This window comes from Mustela lutreola, chromosome 2 (assembly GCF_030435805.1).
Source record: "Mustela lutreola isolate mMusLut2 chromosome 2, mMusLut2.pri, whole genome shotgun sequence".
NCBI lineage: Eukaryota > Metazoa > Chordata > Mammalia > Carnivora > Mustelidae > Mustela > Mustela lutreola.
This window is the reverse complement of record NC_081291.1, coordinates 164,926,574-164,947,031: the sequence shown is the minus strand read 5'-3', so window position 1 is coordinate 164,947,031 and position 20,458 is coordinate 164,926,574. Positions and strand designations below refer to the sequence as shown.

At 38.6% G+C, this 20,458-nt stretch overlaps 1 protein-coding gene across 8 annotated transcripts in view; it reads right to left on the bottom strand.

Annotated features, from left to right (window-relative positions):
- Positions 1-20,458, bottom strand: part of CFAP44 (cilia and flagella associated protein 44) — a 159,593-nt gene that overhangs the window by 94,907 nt on the left and 44,228 nt on the right. For all 8 annotated transcript variants that reach the window (XR_009351137.1, XM_059164104.1, XM_059164106.1 and 5 more), the window contains 4 exons: positions 17,016-17,177; positions 11,113-11,349; positions 1,770-1,915; positions 792-1,062 (listed from right to left, as the gene is read on the bottom strand). Coding sequence is in view for 7 of the 8 variants with exons in the window: in XM_059164104.1 (XP_059020087.1) it covers positions 792-1,062; positions 1,770-1,915; positions 11,113-11,349; positions 17,016-17,177 (816 nt within the window). In the remaining variant the exon portion in view is untranslated. The remainder of the gene's footprint in view (positions 1-791; positions 1,063-1,769; positions 1,916-11,112; positions 11,350-17,015; positions 17,178-20,458) is intronic.

Below are 20,458 nucleotides of genomic sequence, written 5' to 3'. Positions count from 1 at the left end.
TTGTTCTTACACTTTCCCCTTCTGTAATTCTTCTTTCTGAGCGGGAGCTCTTTGGACAATAGTCCATTCTCCTAATTTTGCTTCTATTAATAGAAATGAAAATTTACCTGCTCAAATCTGCCCTACTTTTTTTGTATCTTCTTTTAAAGTTGGTTACCTATTCAATGGAATGCTGGTGTATTCACAGGAATTTTAACTATGGTCTTTTTAATACAATTCCTCTTCTTGAGGAGCAATTGAAATGGTTATTAGTGATTTTTTTCCCAAAGGAACTACTTTGTCATGTGGTAGGGCAAATGGATATAATTTGGGGATCAATCTTCATTACAAATACAACGATACACTCTGCTTAAGAATAGAATAATTTAACTGAATCTTTGGTCCTTATCCATACTGTCATATTCTAATACTAAAAACTACCACTTTTACAACTCCTTTCAAACACACAAATTATGGTATACTTCCCAAATATGCCCGTTCATTAAGTGAATAAATAAAAAGCAAAATATATATCTGAAAAAGTTGTACATTTTGAAAACAAAGATATTTAACCCAGAAAGCGATTGATACAGAAAAAATTACTCAGTCTTTTTAAATTGGGAAATTCTGTACCTTTAGTGTTATAGGGGAATTCAGTGACTTTAATAACAGAGGCACCAGAAAGTCAAAATTCTAACAAGAATAGACTATAAGGTAAATGAGTTTTCAATTTTTAAAGAAAGTAATTTAGACATCACTACTTTAAAATTAATTTCTTTATCATTTCTTTATCATTGTTATTAGTTACATACCCTAGGAGATGGCACTTCGGCTTTGATGTCTTTCTTTAGCTCAAATTCAGAAAAAATGGTGAAAACAAAGATATTACTATCTGCTCCAGTAGTCACCAAGAAACGGTCATCAAAACTAGTACAGATGCCTTTAATACATCCATAATTATTGTCATGGATATTGAAGTGCCAGTAGTACTCTGTATTAATCAATGAAGGCTTATTTTGACTTAGGATATAGACTCGAATTGCTCCATTTTGCATTCCACAAAACATCATATCTTGGTGAATGCTAGGAAACATAAATTGTTCTTCATATTAATCTGAAAATGTTTAATTTTAAATTAATTGACAAATGGCTAAATTTTATTAACAAAAATGTTATAGACTACATTGTGCCCCCCCATTCATATTTTGAAGACCTAGGGAACTATGGCAGCCCTAGAAAACTGTACAAAAGAGTAAAAGGAGAAGAAAAGCCAATTTGAAATTTGGAGCCATTATATTTGATCTTCAAAAGAATGACTGGCATATATGCTTCTTAATTATTAAATCTCAATCTGTGACTATTTATCACAAATAATATTTGTGATTTATTATTGATAATATATCACAAATAAATCACATTATGATAATAATATCACAAATAAATCACAAATGTAATTATCAACCATTTAAAAATCTCAATTTGTGATTTCTCCAGAATCATAGCAACACTGAACCTTCATTATTTGACCAAGCAGTAGCATACCCCTGAGTAAATCCCTACAAACCTATTGTGTGAAAAACAAATTCTGACAGAATATTTGACAAAGGGACTTGAAATACAGTTTTGGAATTAGCTTTCATTCTATTCATTTATTCAATTTATTTAACTAGAAAGTATTCGCATACTTCTCCAATTGGACAGATCTTCTAAAATGAACAATATTTATGATGGGCAACAACACAGGCATAAATGGGATCGGTTTTTTTAAGGCTTTCTGAAATTCAGTTCACCTGAAAGTGATAGTTTGGATGGGATTATCCTCTGTATCTTCAAGAAGACGAAAATCAAAAGGTTCATCTTTCTTTTTTATGATAGCAGTACTCTGGTCATACAAGGGGAACTCACAGTGATATAGAAAACCAGCATCATAGCCACCCTGGAAAAGAGAAAAATAAGTAGTATTTAAATATAAGATACATATGACCACATGAGGATTTTTATATTATTTCAAATTTTAAAACCTAAAATAGAGGTCTTAAAACATCTATTTTGATATTATTTCTATGATTATAGATAAGGTTTTATAAAGTATCTCCACTGTCTATTTATATGCAACTATAACATTATACAATAATAAAACACCTTACAGTAATTTGCTTTCCACTTAGAAGCTATTATAAGAGAGATACCACTTCTGATTACCTACTGAATTCCATTTTATTTCAGGTATTATTTTGAATTTAGTATTCAGTAATAGAGTTGTGTAGGACATGGTGTTCAGAGCTAGTTTTGAGTCTAGTGCATTGCTCTTCTCCCAGAGGCAATGGGCAGTTCTGGAAGTGGCAGCTGAGAGGCTTAGAAGCTCAGCAGAGCAATCTGTTGCCTCATGGGCTTAGGAAGAAGGAAAGAAATCACAGGATCCTCCAAGGAGAAGGAGACACAGTAAACACACCTTACAGTGGGTTTTCCATTGCAACCCTGGAGCACTACACACTACATGTATGAGTCTCAATCACTGAATAGATGAAAGTGATCTAGGATTTCTAGCTGCTTTCCAGGACCAAAAATAAATTTCCAGGAGACAATGCCAACATATCTCAACAAATGCTACAGTTTTTCACATACAAGGTCAATTATTCAATTAAAAAAAAATCAACTAGGCATACTAGCTAAGATTAGACTTGCCTATCTTAAATCAAAGGACAAACAAGATTATGGTGAGAATATAGACTGGTGCAGACACCCTAAAGCCGATATGGGGGTTCCTCAAAAAGTTAAAAATTGAACTACTCTACAGCCCAGAAGTTGCACTACAGGTATTTATCCAAAGGATACAAACATAGTGATTTGAAGGGAAACATGCACTCCAATGTTTATAGCAACAAGGTTCACAATAGCCAAAATATGGAAAAGAGCCCAGATGTCCATGAACAGATGAATGGATAAAGAAGATGTAGTATATATACACATAATGGAATACTACCCAGCCATTTAAAAAATGAAATCTTGCAGGGTGCCTGGGTGGCTCAGTGGATTGAGCCGCTGCCTTCGGCTCAGGTCATGATCTCAGGGTCCTGGGATCGAGCCCTGCATGGGGCTCTCTGCTCAGCGGGGAGCCTGCTTCCCCTTCTCTCTCTGCCTGACTCTCTGCCTACTTGTGATCTCTCTCTCTCTGTCAAATAAATAAATAAAATATTTTTTTAAAAAATGAAATCTTGCTATTTGCAATGATATGGATGGAACTAGAGAATATAATGCTAAGTGAAATAAGTCAATCAGAGAAAGACAAATACCATATGATTTCACTCATATGTGGAATTTAAGAAACAAAACAGATGAACATAGGGAAAGGGAAGGAAAAGTAAAATAAGATGAAAACAGAAAATGAGGCAAACCTTAAGACTCTTGACTAGAGGAAACAAATTGACAGCTGCTGGAGGGGAGGTGGGGGGATGGTATAACTGGGTGATGGGCATGTAAAGAGCTTTGGGTGTTATATGCAACTGAGGAATCACTAAGTTCTACCCCTGAAACTAATAATACACTATATGTTAACAAAATTGAATTTAAACAGATTTTAAAAAGACAAATCAAAGTTATGAGATATTGAGATATTTACAAAATGGACTTTAAATAACCAAGAATAGTATATTTAAAGACTCTGAAGCCAAATGGAAAATTTAAAAAGCCATCTGGAATCTATAAAAAAAAACTAAATGGAAAAAATAAAATTCTAGAACAAATAAAATGACAAATTACAATCAGTAGATGGGCTTGAAAGCAACTAGACACAGCAGACTTAGAAAACTGGAACAGAGATCAGATAAAGTAGTCAGGCCAAGGCAGGAGAAAGAAAAAAAAATGGAAAATAACCCACCAAAAAAGGCCAGTGTGTGTGTAAAGTACGTACGGGACATAGTAATAAGGGTTAATATACAGAAAACTGAAATCCCAGCAGAAACAAGTAAAAAGATAGGCCAGACCAATATTACGGTAGATAACGGCTGTGAGTTTTCTAAAACTGAATAAAACTATGTAGGGATTCAAGAAATGCTATGACCACCAGCAAGATAAATATGAAGAAACGACATGCTTTAACACAAAATTTTAAAAGCGAAGAGAAAAAGACATACTAGGTGTCAAAGAAACAATAAAAAGAGATTATGCTGAGTGAAATAAGCAGAGAGAGTCAATTATCATATGGGTTTCACTTATTTGTGGAGCATAAGAAATAACATGGAGGACATAGGGAAGATGGAGAGGAGATGGGAGTTGAGGGAAATTGGAGGGGGAAATGAACCATGAGAGACTATGGACTCTGAAAAACAATCTGAGGGTTTTGAAGTGGTGGGGGGTGGGAGTTTGCGTGAGCCTGGTGGTGGGTATTATGGAGGACATGCATTGCATGGAACACTGGGTGTGGTACATAAACAATGAATTCTAGTACACTGAAAAAAAATCTAATAAATAAATAATGCAGCTGGTAGAATGGAAGACAAAAGAGGATTAAAAGATATCAAAGTTTGAAAACAAAATTTCCAACAAAAATATAAATTTTTTAAAAAGGCAAAATGGATAAAAGACCTCAATGTGAGACAGGAATCCATCAGAATCTCAGAGGAGAACATAGGCAGTAATCTCTTCGATATCAGCCACAGCAACTTCTTTCAAAATATGTCTCCAAAGGCAAAGGAAACAAAAGTGAAAATGAACTTTTGGGACTTCATCAAAATCAAAAGCTTCTGCACAGCAAAGGAAACAGTCAAGAAAACAAAGAGGCAACCCACAGAATGGGAGAAGATATTTGCAAATGACAGTACAGACAAAAGGTTGATATCCTGGATCTATAAAGAACTCCTCAAACTCAACACACACAAAACAGACAATCATATAAAAAAAAATGGGCAGAAGATATGAACAGACACTTCTCCAATGAAGACATACAAATGGCTAACAGACACATGAAAAAATGTTCATTATCACTAGCCATCAGGGAGATTCAAATTAAAACTACACTGAGATACCACTTTACACCACTTAAAATGGCCAAAATTAGCAAGACAGGAAACAACATGTGATGTAGGGGATGTGGAGAAAGGGGAACCCTCTTCCACTGTTGGTGGGAATGCAAGTTGGTACAGCCTCTTTGGAGAACAGTGTGGAGATTCCTCAAAAAATTAAAAATAGAACTTCCCTATGACCCTGCCATTGCACTCCTGGGTATTTACCCCAAAGATACAGATGTAGTGAAAAGAAGGGTCATCTGTATCCCAAGGTTTATAGCAGCAATGGCCACGGTCACCAAACTGTGGAAAGAACCAAGATGCCCTTCAACGGACGAATGGATAAGGAAGATGTGGTCCATATACACTATGGAGTATTATGCCTCCATCAGAAAGGACAAATACCCAACTTTTGTAGCAACATGGACGGGACTGGAAGAGATTATGCTGAGTGAAATAAGTCAAGTAGAGAGAGTCAATTATCATATGGTTTCACTTATTTGTGGAGCATAACAAATAGCATGGAGGACATGGGGAGATAGAGAGAAGGGAGTTGGGGGAAATTGGAAGGGGAGGTGAACGAGAGACTATGGACTCTGAAAAACAGTCTGAGGGGTTTGAAGCGGCGGGGGGTGGGAGGTTGGGGTACCAGGTGGTGGGTATTATAAAGGGCACAGATTGCATGGAGCACTGGGTGTGGTGAAAAAATAATGAATACTGTTATGCTGAAAATAAAAAATAAATTAAAAAAAAAAGGCAAAATGAGGACACTTTAAGAACCCTCCAAAACCCCCAAAACAGAGAATTTGTCACTAGCAGACCTACATTAAATATATAATATGTATTATATATTTAAAGCAGAAGATGCAATTACAAATATATAGAAAGGAATTAACAGCAAGAAAAAGGATAAACCAAAGTAATATCAACAATATAATAGTAAAATACCTTTTGGGGATACAAATATATATAAAGAGAGAGAGAGAGAAAATATAGGACAATGGGGAGGGAGAGGATACATGGCATTAAAGTGCTCTCAGATCTTTTTTCTCTGAAATTAGAAAAATAAATTTATATCAAATTATATGAATTTAAAGGTGCATATTATCTTCAGGATCACCTCTAAAAGGAGGACTGGAAGGGAAGGAAAGAGAGGTTAAGGAAAAATTTTAAGTACTAGAGCATGTTTATAAGATAAGAATTTAGTGAACAGAAGGAAGTGGATGACACAGGAGACTGGGTGGCTTACTCCAGGAATAAACTATTGGAGGAAGGGAGAGGGGTGGGATCAAAAGGCTTGAGGAAGAGCGTCCTTGGACAGTTGCAGCAGACCATCATCAACTGGAACAACAGGCAAAACAGGCAGGGCAGACAATACTTGTATGGATCCTCATAGCGTGTCAGATCTATTTAAGACAAGTCAAGGAAGGGGCACCTGGGTGGCTCAGTGGGTTAAAGCCTCTGCCTTCAGCTCAGGTCATGATCCCGGGGTCCTGGGATTGAGCCCCGCAACGAGCTCTCTGCTCAGCAGGGAGCCTGCTTCCTTTCCTCTCTCTCTCTCTCTCCCTGCCTCTCTGCCTACCTGTGATTTCTGTCTGTCAAAATAAATAAAATCTTTAAAAAAAATAAAGTCAAGGAAAATTTGATTTTCTCAGTGAAACGTGAGAGAAGGTTATCTTAGAAGGCAAGGGAGGGTGTAGCATGTCTGAGGGGAGGAAGAATTATACCAGTAATTCAGCCAAGTGGCAGAGCCAACAGGGCTCGGTGGGAGAATGGGCCTGCAGCATGAGCATGGACTTGAGAACTGCAGTCACAACCTCACAGGGAGACTGGTCTTCTACACAGTCTATATGGTTGCAGGAATGGAGCTGGCAAATATTTGCATCAAGCAGAATCAGCGGCGCTACCTCTGTCAACTGTACCTTAATCTTGCATGCTGGTGGAGCTTAATGGTTAAAAGCATGGACTCTAGGCCCAAACTGCCTGAGTCCAGACCCTGGTTCCACCTCTTGTTAGTTATATGACCTTGGATAAGTGACATAACCTCTCCCTGCCTTGGTTTCTTCTTATGCAACATGCAAATTATAAGAGGATTTATTTTATAGGGTGGTTAGTAAATCACTTAGAAGGGTGCTCTGTACAGAATAAATAGGTTTCCGTATTCCACAAATAAAAATACCAGATACCCAGTTAAATATGAATTTCAGGTAACAAATACACCTAGGGCAAGAATGTCTCATATAATATTTATTGGGCAATCCTAAGAATAAGCAGTGAATGTGTTTGTTATATAATAATTTTTGCATGTGTTTCAAGGATACTAGAATGCTATTACATTGTATTACAGTTGTTTCTGTGCCTCTCTTCTCCTGAGATGAAGGAATTTCCTGAGGGCAGGAAACATGCCTTATTTATCCCTATGCCCTTGAACCCCACACAATAGTAGTCATCAACCATTGTTTCATAAAGATGGACAAAGCATCACTACTTTCTATCCTTTTTGCTGCTTGCCTCCCTAGAAGTTGCTAACAAAGATGTATGTCTAGGAAAAACTGAACACAGGGAGAAGTTAATGCTCATTACTCCTTGTAGTAACAATCCTTGGCTACTCAGTGTTCTGGCCTGGCCAAAGACTGGGATAGGTTGTGCATAAATGGTAATCTCTCACTTACAGATATACCTCAGAGATAAGAGAGGTTCAATTCCAGACCACCTCAATAAAGCTACTATTGCAATAAAGTGAGTCAATTGATTTTTTGTTTCCCAGTGCATATGAAAGTTATGTTTACAATATACCATAGTCTATTAAGTATGTAATAGCATTATGTCTAAGAAAAAATGTACATACCTTAATTTAAAAATACTTTATTGCCCCAAATTTCTAACCGTAATCTGAGCATTGGGCAGGTCTTAATCTTCTTGCTGATGGAGGGTCTCACCTCAACATTGATGGCTGCTGACTGATCAGGGTGGTGGTTGCTGAAGGCTGGGTGGCCACAGCCATATTTCTTAAAATAAGGCAATAATGAAGTTTGCTGCATCAATTGACTTTTCCTTTCATGAATTTCTTCGTTGCATGCAATGTTGTTAGTTAACATTTTACTCAGGGTAGAACTTCTTTCAAAATTGGAGTCAATCCTCTCAAACCTTGCTGCAGCTTATCAAATAGGTTTATGTGATATTCTAAATCCTTTGGTTGCCATTTCAACCATCTTCATGGCATCTTCACAAGGAGTAGATGACATCTCAAGAAACCATTTTTTTTTACCCATCCATAAGAAGCAACTCCTCATCTGTTACCATTTTTATCATGGGATTGCAGCCAATCCAGTCCCATCTTCAGGGTCCATTTGTAATTCTAGTTCTCTTTGTTTTTTTTTTTTTTAAAGATTTTATTTATTTATTTGACAGAGAGAGATCACAAGCAGGCAGAGAGGCAGGCAGAGAGAGAGGAGGAAGCAGGCTCCCTGCTGAGCAGAGAGCCTGATGCGGGGCTCGATTCCAGGACCCTGAGATCATGACCTGAGCCGAAGGCAGCGGCTTAACCACTGAGCCACCCAGGCGTCCCTGTAAATCTAGTTCTCTTGCTATTTCTACCATAACTGCAGTTTCTCCCTCCACTCAAGTCCCGAACCCCTCAGAGTCATCTGTGAGAGTTGGAATCAACTTCTTCCAAGAAATCCTGTTAATGTTGATATTTTGACCTCTTCCCATGAATCTAGAATGGTGAATCCTTTCCAGAAGTTTTTCCATTGACTTTGCCCAGATCCGTTAGAGGAATTGCAATCTATCGCACCCATAGCCTTACAAAGTGTATTTCTTAGATAATAAGACTTGAAAGTTTAAATTACTCCCTGATGCACAGGCTGCAAAATGGATGTTGCACTATCAGGCATAAAAACAACATTAATCTCACTGTATGTCTCCATCAGAGTTCTTGGGTGACCAGATGCATTGTCAATGAGCAGTAATATTTTGAAAGAATCTTTTTTTCTGAGGAGTAGGTCTCAACAGTGAGCTTAAAATATCCAGTAACCATGTTGTAAACAGATGCGCTGTCATCTAGCTTTGTTGTTCCATTTATAGAGCACTGGCAACATAGACTTAATGTAATTCCCAAGGTCCAGGATTTTCAGAATGGTAAATGAGCACTGGCTTCAACTTAAGTCACCAGCTGCATTAGCCTCTGACAAGAAAAACAACCTATTCTTTGAAGCCAGGCATTGACTTCTCTCTGAAAGTCCTAGATGGCATTTTCTTCCACAATGAGACTGGTTCATCTACACTGAAAATCCTTTCTCAGGGCCCCTGGGTGGCTGAGTCGATTAAGTGTCTACCTTAGGTTCAGCTTGTGATCTCAGGGTCCTGGGATTGAGCCTCATGTCAGGCTCCCTGCTCAGTGGGAAGTCTGCTTCTCCCTCTCCCTCTGCTGCTCTCCCTGCTCATTTTCTCACTCTCTATCTCTCAAGTATATAAATTAAAAAAAATTTTTTTTAAGTCCCTTGTTCAGTGTAGATATCTTTATGAATTACCTTAGCCAGAACTTCTGGAGAACTTGCTACAGCTTCTACATTAGCACTTGCTACTTTGCCTTACACTTCTGTGTTATGGAGAAGGCTTATTTCCTTCTTTTCTGAAACATCATGAACCAAACTCTGCTAAATTCCAACTTTTCTTCTATAGCTTCCTCACCTCTCTCAGCCTTCAGAGAATTAGAGATTTAGGGCCCGGCTCTAGATTAGGCTTTGGCTTAAGGGAATGTTATGGCTGGTTTGATCTTCTATCCAGACCACTGAGAATTTCTCCACATTGGCAATAAGTCTGTTTTTCTTTCTTAGTATTCATGTGTTCACTGGACTAGTACTTTTAATTTCCTTCAAGAACTTTTTGTTTGCATTCACAAGTTGGCCAACTGTTTAGCACAAGAGGTCTAGTTTTTGGCCTATCTTGGCTTTTGACCTGCCTTCCTCACTGAGCTTAATCATTCTAGCTTTTGATTTAAAGTGAGAAGCGTGTGATTCTTGCTTTCACTTGAACAATTAGAAGCCATTGTAAGGTTGTTAACTGGCCTGATTTCAATATTATTATATCTCAGAGAATAGGAAAGCCCAAGAAGAGTGAGAGAGGCAGGGGAATGGCTGGTTAGTGGAGCAGTCAAAACACACACCATATTTATCATTAAATTTGTGGTCTAATATGGATGTGGCTCAGGACTCCCCCCAACAACTACAATAGCAACAAAGATCAATGACCACAGATCATAACAACAAAGAATAATAATGAGAAAGTTTGAAATACTGCAAGAATTATAAAATGTGACACAGAAACATGATGTGAGCCAATGTTTTGGGGAAAATGATACCAATAAACTTCCTCAACAGAGGATTGCCACAAACCAATTGGTGACAATCAAAGTACCTGTGAAGTGCAATAAAATAGGGTATGCCTGTATACTTTTTTGTCAATTATTACTTTTTTTGGTGAATGGAGATGAAATTTGTGACAAATTTATAATGAAGTAAATCTTGCTTTGCAATTGATCAATATCTTATTATAGGAGTAGAAAATGTATAATTAGAGGATATAGTTGTCATGATATTGTGACAATTCATGGTGTCTATCTCCCTGATATCCATTTTTCTTTTTTTCTTTACTAGCCCAATCCCAATTTTGTTCAGAGTGGCAATGTGACCACCTAAAAACAGCCATCTTCCCAGACTTCCACGTGGCCACACAGCACAGCTGCAAATAACAAAATGCAAGCAAAAGTTTACAGGATAGTGTGCCCAATATTTTCAAAATGTCACTTAGTTGCACAATTTAAAAGGCCATAGAATCAACTGGAAGAATCCTTAGCGCTTTGCCCTTCTATCTTTAATTATTCTCCCCTTTGACCTCCTGGAACACGTATGATTGTTATAGATGATAGCATAATAAGCAGACATAAAAGAGATATCAAGATGTTATAAAAACTGTAACTCACATTTATTCACCAGAATTCACACCTTTAATGGTAGTTAATAAATGGCCTTACCATAAGTTAGAAAGTAACAGTGTGCTGGAAAATCATGATCATGAACTATATTTGATTAGAGCTGAGATAAACTTTATGTATTACATTGTTACTCACCAAAGAAACCCAGAACTTCCCTGGCTCAGAGTAAAATCCACAGAGGATGTGACAGGGAGTTGATGGAATAAAGATTTCAGGTAATGGCTCCTCTTCCTCTTCCTCCTCCTCCTCCTCTACTTGGAGTTCCTTTTCTCCATCTTCTCCCATCTCTGCTGCTAGCTGCTTCCTCCTTTCTTCCTTCTCCTTCTTCTTCAAATCCCTTAATGCCTTTCTCTTTTCTATTTCTATTAATCGCTTTTGCAAGAGACATTAAGATAGAAAAACAACTGTAAATCATTCATTTATAGTAAGGGGATGACAAAATGAAAAACAGATTAGGGTTCTAGAAAAACTCACAGCTCTGATGTAAAATAATGTCATTTTAAAATAATTATCAAAAAAATTATCAATTTGGGGATATATTTCATCATTAACATTTTTAAATCATTTCTGTATTAACCCCTTCAATCTTAAGTTTACAGAAATTATTTTCTCTTTTTTTTTCCTAACAGAAGAGCTAAATGCAGTTTCTTCCAGTCTATCACCATCAACCCATGAATTAGGTAGATCAAAATAAGCCCTGAGAAAAGTTGTTCCTATTTTTAGTAATACTCTTAGACCCCTTGCACCTTTCAGACCTTTCAAAAGCCACCTAACACTGGCATCCCTACCTCCCATCTTTTCCCTCTTTATTTCTTTTTTATCCCTCATAATTATCCAATTTATATGATCTCATCACATCAATCCCCTCCTCAAAATCACACGGTGGGAGGGATGACTGAACAGCCTCTTCCCGACAAAAGAATGGAGACACAGTAATGATAGAAACCTCTATCCCCAAATGCTCTGAACTGCAGTGGGAATGGATAGTACTGAGAGAGCAGGAACAGATTTGTCTGCCTTGGGACACAGGGGGAAAAAAAAAAGACAAGGTTTAGGGACGCCTGGGTAGCTCAGTGGTTTTTAAAGCCTCTGCCTCTGGCTCAGGTCATGATCCCAGGATCCTGGGATCAAGTCCCACATCAGGCTCTCTACTCCACAGGGAGCCTGCTTCCGCCTCTCTCTCTGCCTGTCTCTCCACCTACTTGTGCTCTCTGTCAAATAAATAAAATAAAAAAAAATAAAAGGCAAGGAAAAGAGAAACTAGTAAAAGGTGAAAGATTTGTATGATCTGAAGAGAAACCAGAATATATCCAAAATCTATAAAGAACTTATCAAACTCAACACCCAAAGAGCAAATCCAATCAAGAAATGGGCAGAAGACATGAACAGACATTTCTCCAACGAAGACATCCAAATGGCCAACAGAAGCATGAAAAAATGCTCAACATCACTTGGCATCAGGGAAATACAAATGAAACCCACAATGAAATACACCTCACACCAGTCAGAATGGCTAAAATTAACAAGTCAGGAAATGACAGATGTTGATGATACAGAAAAAGTGGATCCCTCCTACACTGCTGGTGGGAAAGTAAGCTGGAGCAGCCACTCTGGAAAACAGTATGGAAGGTCCTCAGAAAGTTAAAATAGAGCTATCCTACAACACAGAACTACTAGGTATTTACCCTAAAGATACAAATGTAGTGGTCCAAAGGGGCATCTGCACCCCAAAGTTTATAGCAGCAATGTCTACAATGGCCAAACTGTGGAAGGAGCCCAGATATCTTTCTTGACAGGTGAATAGATAAAGATGTGGTATGTATCTTTATAATGGAATATTACTCAGCCATCAAAAAATGAAGTCTTGCCATTTGCAACAACATGGATGGAACTAGAGGGTATCATGCTAAGCAAAATAAGTCAGTCAGAGAAAGACAATGGTCATATGATCTCACTGATATGTGGAATTTAAGAAACAAAACAGAGGATCATAGGGGAAGAGAGGAAAAAATTAAATAAGATGAAACCGGAGAGGGAGGCAAACCATAAGAGACCCTTAATCATAGGAAACAAACTGAAGGTTGCTAGGGGTAATGAGGATGGGGATATGGGGTAACTAGGTGATGAGCACTGGGGAGGCTATGTGTTATAATGAGTACTGGGGATAATATAAGACTGATGAATCACAGACCTGTACCTCTGAAACAAATAATACATTATATGTTAATTGAATTTAAATAAAAAATAAGTAAAAGGGGCACCTGGGTGGCTCAGTGGGTTAAAGCCTCTGCCTTCAGCTCAGGTCATGATCTCAGGGTCCTGGGATCGAGCCCCGCATCGGACTCTCTGCAAGGAAAGGGGAGGCTGCTTCCTCCACTCTCTCTCTCTCTGCCTGCCTCTCTGCCTACTTGTGATCTCTGTCTAATAAATAAATAAAATCTTAAAAAAAAAATAAGTAAAATAGAGCAACTATTTATTATTTATAAATAAATAAAAGAGCAACTAGTATATAAAACAACCAGCCTTAGAACCCTGCCAAACTGCAGGGAGATGCTGAAAATCTCTGCAGGACAGAAGGGCTGGCAAGAACCACAGTTTATGCTACCCCTCCACCATGACAGTGTGAATGAGGGGAGCAAGATCTGGGCACCCTAACCAGCCTACCACATCAGTGAGCCCAAGGCACCTAGCCCCCACTAGCTCTAGCAATCTCACCAAGGAGGATCCAGGGAGGTATACACCAGGACACCATGGATAGCACTCCCCACAGCTCCACCTGTTGCATCACAGTGACACAGGTGCGAAGGATCCCTGAAAACTCCAGATCCACACCACATTTGCTTCAGACAGCTTGCTAGAACAACCCCAGTATAGAGTGCTCTGGGACCTCCTGGCTGATGCCTGCTTTGGCACCAGCTGTCCCACCAGAAAGTCCCCTGTAGATAGCACAGGCATCCCCCAGCCCTGGATCCTATTACTCCACAAGGGCAGCCCCTGTGCAGCATACCCAGGGACCCCCGGATCCTCCAAATCAGCACCCAGTTCCATTTTAGCTGTCCTGCCAGGATGTCCACTGCATGAAAAGCCCTGGGACTTCCCCACTTACACCCACTTCAGCTCCAGTCATCTCACCAGGTCAGACACAGCATGGAATGCCCTGAAACCCTCAACCTACACCATCTGAAGCTCCAGCCAGCCAGAGGAAATTGTCAACTATATATATGGGAGACCATATACAAGATCATTTCTCCAAATTTAGGAGAAGTAGCTGTCTTACCTAATTCATAGGAACAAACATGAAAGTCAAGAAAAATGGGAGGCAGAGGAATACATTCCAAAAGAAAGAACAGGACAAAATCTCCAAAAAAAGAACTAAATAAAAAGGAGATATGCCATATGCTTCAAAAAGAGTTTAACCAATGATCATAAAGATGTTCAGCTTGCTTGAGAAAAGAGTAAAAGAACACAGTAGGCCTTCAACAAAGAAAAAAATATTTTTAAAAATCAGCAATGAAGAATACAATACTGAAGTGAAGTGGGGGGAAAAACCACTAGAGGGAATCAACAGATTATGGATGCAGAAGAATGGATCAGTGATCTGGAACATAGGGTAATGGAAAGCACCCAAAATGAACAACAGAAAAAAAAATCAGGATAAGTTAGGAGATCTCTGGACAACATCAAACAAATATTCACATTATAGGGGTACCAGAAGGAGAAAAGAAAGGTGCAGAAAATTCATTTGAAGACATACTAGCTTCAAAACTTCACTAATCTGGGAAAAGAAACAGACATCCAGGTTTAGGAAGCATGGTAGTTAAAAACAAGATGAACCCATGAAACACAATTATTAAAATGTCAAAGGTTAAAGATAAAGAGATTTGTAGAAGTAGTAAGAAAGTAGCAAGAAGCTACATACAAGGGAAACCCTATAAGGCTATCAGTCAGTTTTTCAGCAGAAGCTTTGAAGGCCAGAGGGAGTGGCATTATATATTCAAAGTATTGAAAGGAAAAAACCTACAACCAAGAATACTATACCTGGCAAGTTTATCATCCAGAATAAAAGGAGAAAAAATTTCCCAACCAAAGAAAAATTAAAGGAGTTTATCATCACTAAACTGGCCTTACAAAAAATGTGAAAGGGATTTCTTTAAGTAGGAAAAAGAAAGCCATAATTAGAAGAAAATTATGAATTAAAAGATGTAAAATATGATGACATATACATAAAATATAAAAAGTACAGCATAGGGAATATAGTCAATGGTACTGTAATAGTGTTGTATGGTGACAGGTAGTAGCTTCACTTGTGGTGAACACAGCATAATGTACAGTTTTGTTGTATCACTATGTTGCGTACCTGAAACTGATATAACATTGTGTGTCTACTATACTGAAATAAGAATTTCTTCAAAGAACAAATGGGGGTGGGAGGGAAGAAAAGAGGAAAAAAACTCATAATGGATCTCAATGGTCTTGAATTAAATTGAAATATCTTGGCTGGTATTTAAGGAGCCCAAGTGTTGGTCATAGATTTCTGCCACTTCCCTCTAACATACTGCATCCCTGGGTCTCAACATTCCAGTCTTCATTTTTCTAAAACACCAGAAATTCTTACAACTCTGCTTTCCCTCAGGATGTTATTCCAGCTCTTATTGCCTTCCTCTCCTTTTTCATCCTCTCAAAATTCTTCTCATTTTTTTTAAGATTTATTTATTTATTTGACAGACACAGAGATTACAAGTAGGCAGAGAAGAAGGCGGAGTGTGTGGGAGAAGCAGGCCTCCGGCTGAGCAGAGAGCCCAACGCGGGACTCGATCCCAGGACACCAGGATCATGACCTGAGCCGAAGGCAGAGGCTTAACCCACTGAGCCACCCAGGCACCCCTCTTCTCATTTTTTTAAATACTAAATGTTCCCTCTATCTAGTCATCTTTGATCCCCCCTAACCCCCCCACCAGCAAACTCAAATTTGTTTCACTCCACACTCCTAAAATTATTTTCTTTGCACTGTGATTTTAATATCCATTCACTACTGCCTTCTAATATAGTCAGCTGCTTTCTACCAGCTTATAAGCTCATAAAGTCAGGGTAAATGTCTTATTCTTCTTCATATTTCATCAGCACTTTTATGCAATGGAATATTACTCAGCCATTAAAAAGAATGAAATCTTGCCATTTGCAATGATGTGGATGGAGGTAGAGAATATTATACTAAGTAAAGTCAGTTAGAGAAAGATAAATATATATGACTTTATTCATATGTAGGGCTTGGAAACAAAACATATGATCATGTGGGGAAGTGAGAGGCAAACCAAGAAACAGACATTTTTTGTTTTTTTTCCAGAGAGGCATGCAGGGCAGAGGGATAGGGAGAGAGGGAATCTTTTTTTTTTTTTAATTTTTTATTTTTTATAAACATGTATTTTTATCCCCAGGGGTACAGGTCTATGAATCAGCACTCACCAAAGCACATACCCTCCCCAATGTCCATAACCCCACCCCCAGGGAGAGAGGGAATCTTAAGCATGCTCCACACCCAGCATGGAGCCTGGCACACGGCTTGATCTCACAACCCTGAGATCATGACCTGAGCTAAATTAAGAATGCTTAACTGACTGAGCCACCGGGGCACCCCCCAAGAAACAGACTCTTAACTACAGAGAACAAACTGATGGTTACCAGAGGAAAGATGGGGGATGGGTTAGGTAGAAAATAGGGACTAAGGAGGTACTTGTGATGAGCACCAGGTGATGTATGAAAGTGTTGAATCACTATACTGTATACCTGAAACTAATATTACACTGTATGTTAACTGGAATTTAAATAAAAACTTCAAGGAAAAAAAGGATACTTTAAATTCTAAGAAAAACATTGGGGAGGGTACATGCTATGGTGAGTGCTGAGAAATGTGTAAGCCTGATAATCCACAGACCTGTACCCCTTGGGCAAATAATACATTATATGTTAATAGAAATAATTTTAAAATTTTTCTAAGAAAAAAACACATTAGAAGATAATGCTTCAAGGATATCTCATACCAGAATCTTAGACTTGACACTTGAGAAATGAAAATATTTTATGTCCATGTCTTTGATTTCATAGGAAACTACATCACGATTTTCCTCTTCCTCCTTTATGGTTGGAAGTGGCGTTTCAAGAACATAGCCATTCTCACAGATAATCAGTAAAGTACTGTCAGGCTGAAAAAGGAAGATTAACATATCATTCACATTTAGGTGAATTTTTAGAAGCATAGCTCAAAAAGATCACAAATCAGGAAGAAATTTAATTGCTATGTATACTAACTATTTTTTAAAAAAATTTTTTTAAGATTTCCATTTATTTATTTGACAGCGCGAGAGAGCCCACAAGCAGGGGGAGCTGCAGGCAGAGGGAGAAGAAGAAGAAGCAGGGTCTCTGCTGAGCAGAAAGCCCAATGCAGGGCTCAATCCCAGGACCCTGGGATCATGACCTGAGCAGAAGGCAGACACTTAACCGACTGAGCGACCCAGGTGCCCCTATACTAATCATTTTTTAAATCCTTAATCCCTCACTGCAATAATAAGTCATCTTATTAATCACTATACATAATCATTAATAAGCTAAGTGTTAACATTAGATTTAGATTTGTTTCCCTTACAGATGTCATAATACATTTTCTGAGCCAAAAATGCAGCTGTGAAGTATGTTAGTCCAAAAGGCAGAATATTAAAATCAGGTCATCCTTCAGAATAAAAGGAGAAGGAAAACCTGCAGTGTGTGGATGGCATATCCAGTCTGAGCAGCCTTTGGTGGATCGTTCTCTAGCTGCCCCAGTTCATTAAATGTGGCTGTTCCCAGGGCGTTTGTCCTCTTCCCTCTTCTCTCACTCCATAAGCATTCCCTGGGAAATCTTATAACTGACATAAGTCTTCATTACCACTCACACACCATTAGATTCCAAATTGATTCATCTCTCTAGGCCAGACCATTCTCTCTTTTTTTAAGATTGTATTTATTTACTTGACAGAGATCACAAATAGGCAGACAGGCAGGTTGGGGGAGGGGGAAGCACACTCCCTGCTGAGCAGAGAGCCCGAAGTGGGGCTTGATCCCAGGACCCTGGATCATGACCTGAGCCAAAGGAAGAGGTCTTAACCCACTGAGCCACCCAGGCGCCCCCAGACCATTCTCTTGATCTCCCAAAATCATATATTTAACCATGACTGCAAAGTCCCCATCTCGATATTCTGTAGACACATTATTCAAGATGTTTCTTCACTCAGTCATTTCATTCTATAATTATTATGTGTCTACTATGTATTTGGCATTTTGTGGGATGCTAAGGGTAAAACTATAAAAGAAAAATACAGCATCTGGCACTATGGAGCTTACCTCCAACAAGAGAGCTTGTCATTTAACAAATCATATAAATAAATGTAAATTATAATTGTGACAAGTGTTGCAGAGGTGCCACAAGAGCAAAGGAAGCTGTGCAAGGCTTCCTGAGAAGGTGGTATCTAAACTTCAAGATGAAGGGGGAATAGAATTACACAATAAGTTAGGGGAAGGTTTGAGGGAGTATGTTTTACAAAGCAAATACCTGGTGCAAATATCCAGTGGCACGTTTGGGCTTACAAGGAAGTTATGGACTTGGATGGTAAGACCCAGGTCAAGAAAACAGAATGAAAAGAGAGATTGGAACAGAGCTATAGGGAAAGAATACTCAGTAATTGGGTGAGGAAGGCTGAAAAGGAAGGGCAAGATGTAGAATTGGGAACCAGGAGAGAATAAGGTCACAAAAGTTAAAGGGAAATGGTAATTCAGAGAATGTAAGGTCAACAGAATCAAAGGAAGTAAGAGGTCAAGAAAGATGAGAACTGAAAATGTTAAGTGGACATCACTGGTTTCTTTACAGGAGCAGACTTGGTGGAATGGATGAGACTAGATACTAGTCAAGAGGCTACAGGAATGATCAATCCTCTTGGAAAAGTCAGGAGGAGAAAGATGGGGCAGTAACTAGAGGAGAATGGAAAGTTGAAGAATTGATTTTTTGTTCATGGAAGATACTCAAACACATTTAAATACCAATGGAAATGATCCAATAAGCAGGTGAGGTTAAATTTATGACAAGAGAAAATAAGTAGTATGAAATCTTGAAAAAGATGGAAAACAGAATAATCCAAAGGAGGCGGCAGAACTGCCCTCAAATGGAATGGAGAGGACATCTCTATTATTAAAAAGGGAATGGGCGCCTGGGTGGCTCAGTGGGTTAAGCCGCTGCCTTCGGCTCAGGTCATGATCTCGGAGTCCTGGGATAGAGTCCCGCATGGGGCTCTCTGCTCAGCAGGGAGCCTGCTTCCTCCTCTCTCTCTCTCTGCCTGCCTCTCTGACTACTTGTGATTTCTCTCTGTTAAATAAATAAATAAAATCTTTTTTAAAAAATAAAAAAATAAAAATAACATTAAAAAAATAAAATAAAAAAGGGAAGAAAGCAGGTGGATGCACAGGTAACAGGATTGTTATGTTGGGTAGTGGGAAGGTGAGGGATTCTTCTGCAACTTTTCCTCCTAACGACAAGTTGCCAACAGTTTGCGTGAGACCAAGAAGTCAAACAGAATGCTGTGTTCTAGAGCTTTAGACATTCTTGAAGAGAAGAGGAGACAAAAGTTGAAGTTCAAAGTTACAAAAACAATTGGGACTTGAGGGGACATGATCCCAGAGAAAGGGGAATACAGAAAAGTGAACCTGACGTTCTGCTGGGCCTTTGCCTTAAAGCATTTACGTGACTCTAAACTGTCTGGGAACAGAGTTTGTTCATTTCCTTCAAATGTTCCATTAGTTTTCACTTTATCTATTTGAATGCTATTTACTCTTATGTATAGTATTATGCTTTCATCTAGGATATCAAAGAGGAAGCAGGGAATGCAAATCAAAGAAGTTTGGTAATCAATGAAGGGCAGGGTGGTTAGAGGTAGGGAAAAGGCTGGGATTTTTGAGATTTTCTGGTTATAGCAACAGAGAGGACAGTGATCCCAGAATAATGCAGGCAAAAGAACATGTCTTAGAGAAGCTCATGTGTTTCATTCAAACAGCTCAACGTTATCCCCAGAAATTCAAAATTCTGCCCCAGAAACTCTGTTAATTCTACCTCCTACATAGCTCTTGTCCACAGTCTTTCATACACTGGTCAAGTGTCTGGAACATAGCTCCCCAGTAGATCCATCCACCTCTCATCTGCTTCCCCCATACCTCACTTCTGCCCAGAGTGATCATGGTAGTGACCACAGCAGTCAGAATGAGTCTGTGTGTACATGTGGTACACCCTTATTGGAAACACAAATTATAAATAGCGGACAGAAGTTTAATGCATTCAGGAAGGCAGGAGGTCTGACCGTTGAGAACTGGTAGAAGCTAACAGCTATGGCTAATTGGATAACTGCAGCATGCAGCGTATCAGTTACACATGGTAATTTACCTTTTTTCTCCATCTTTATTGAAC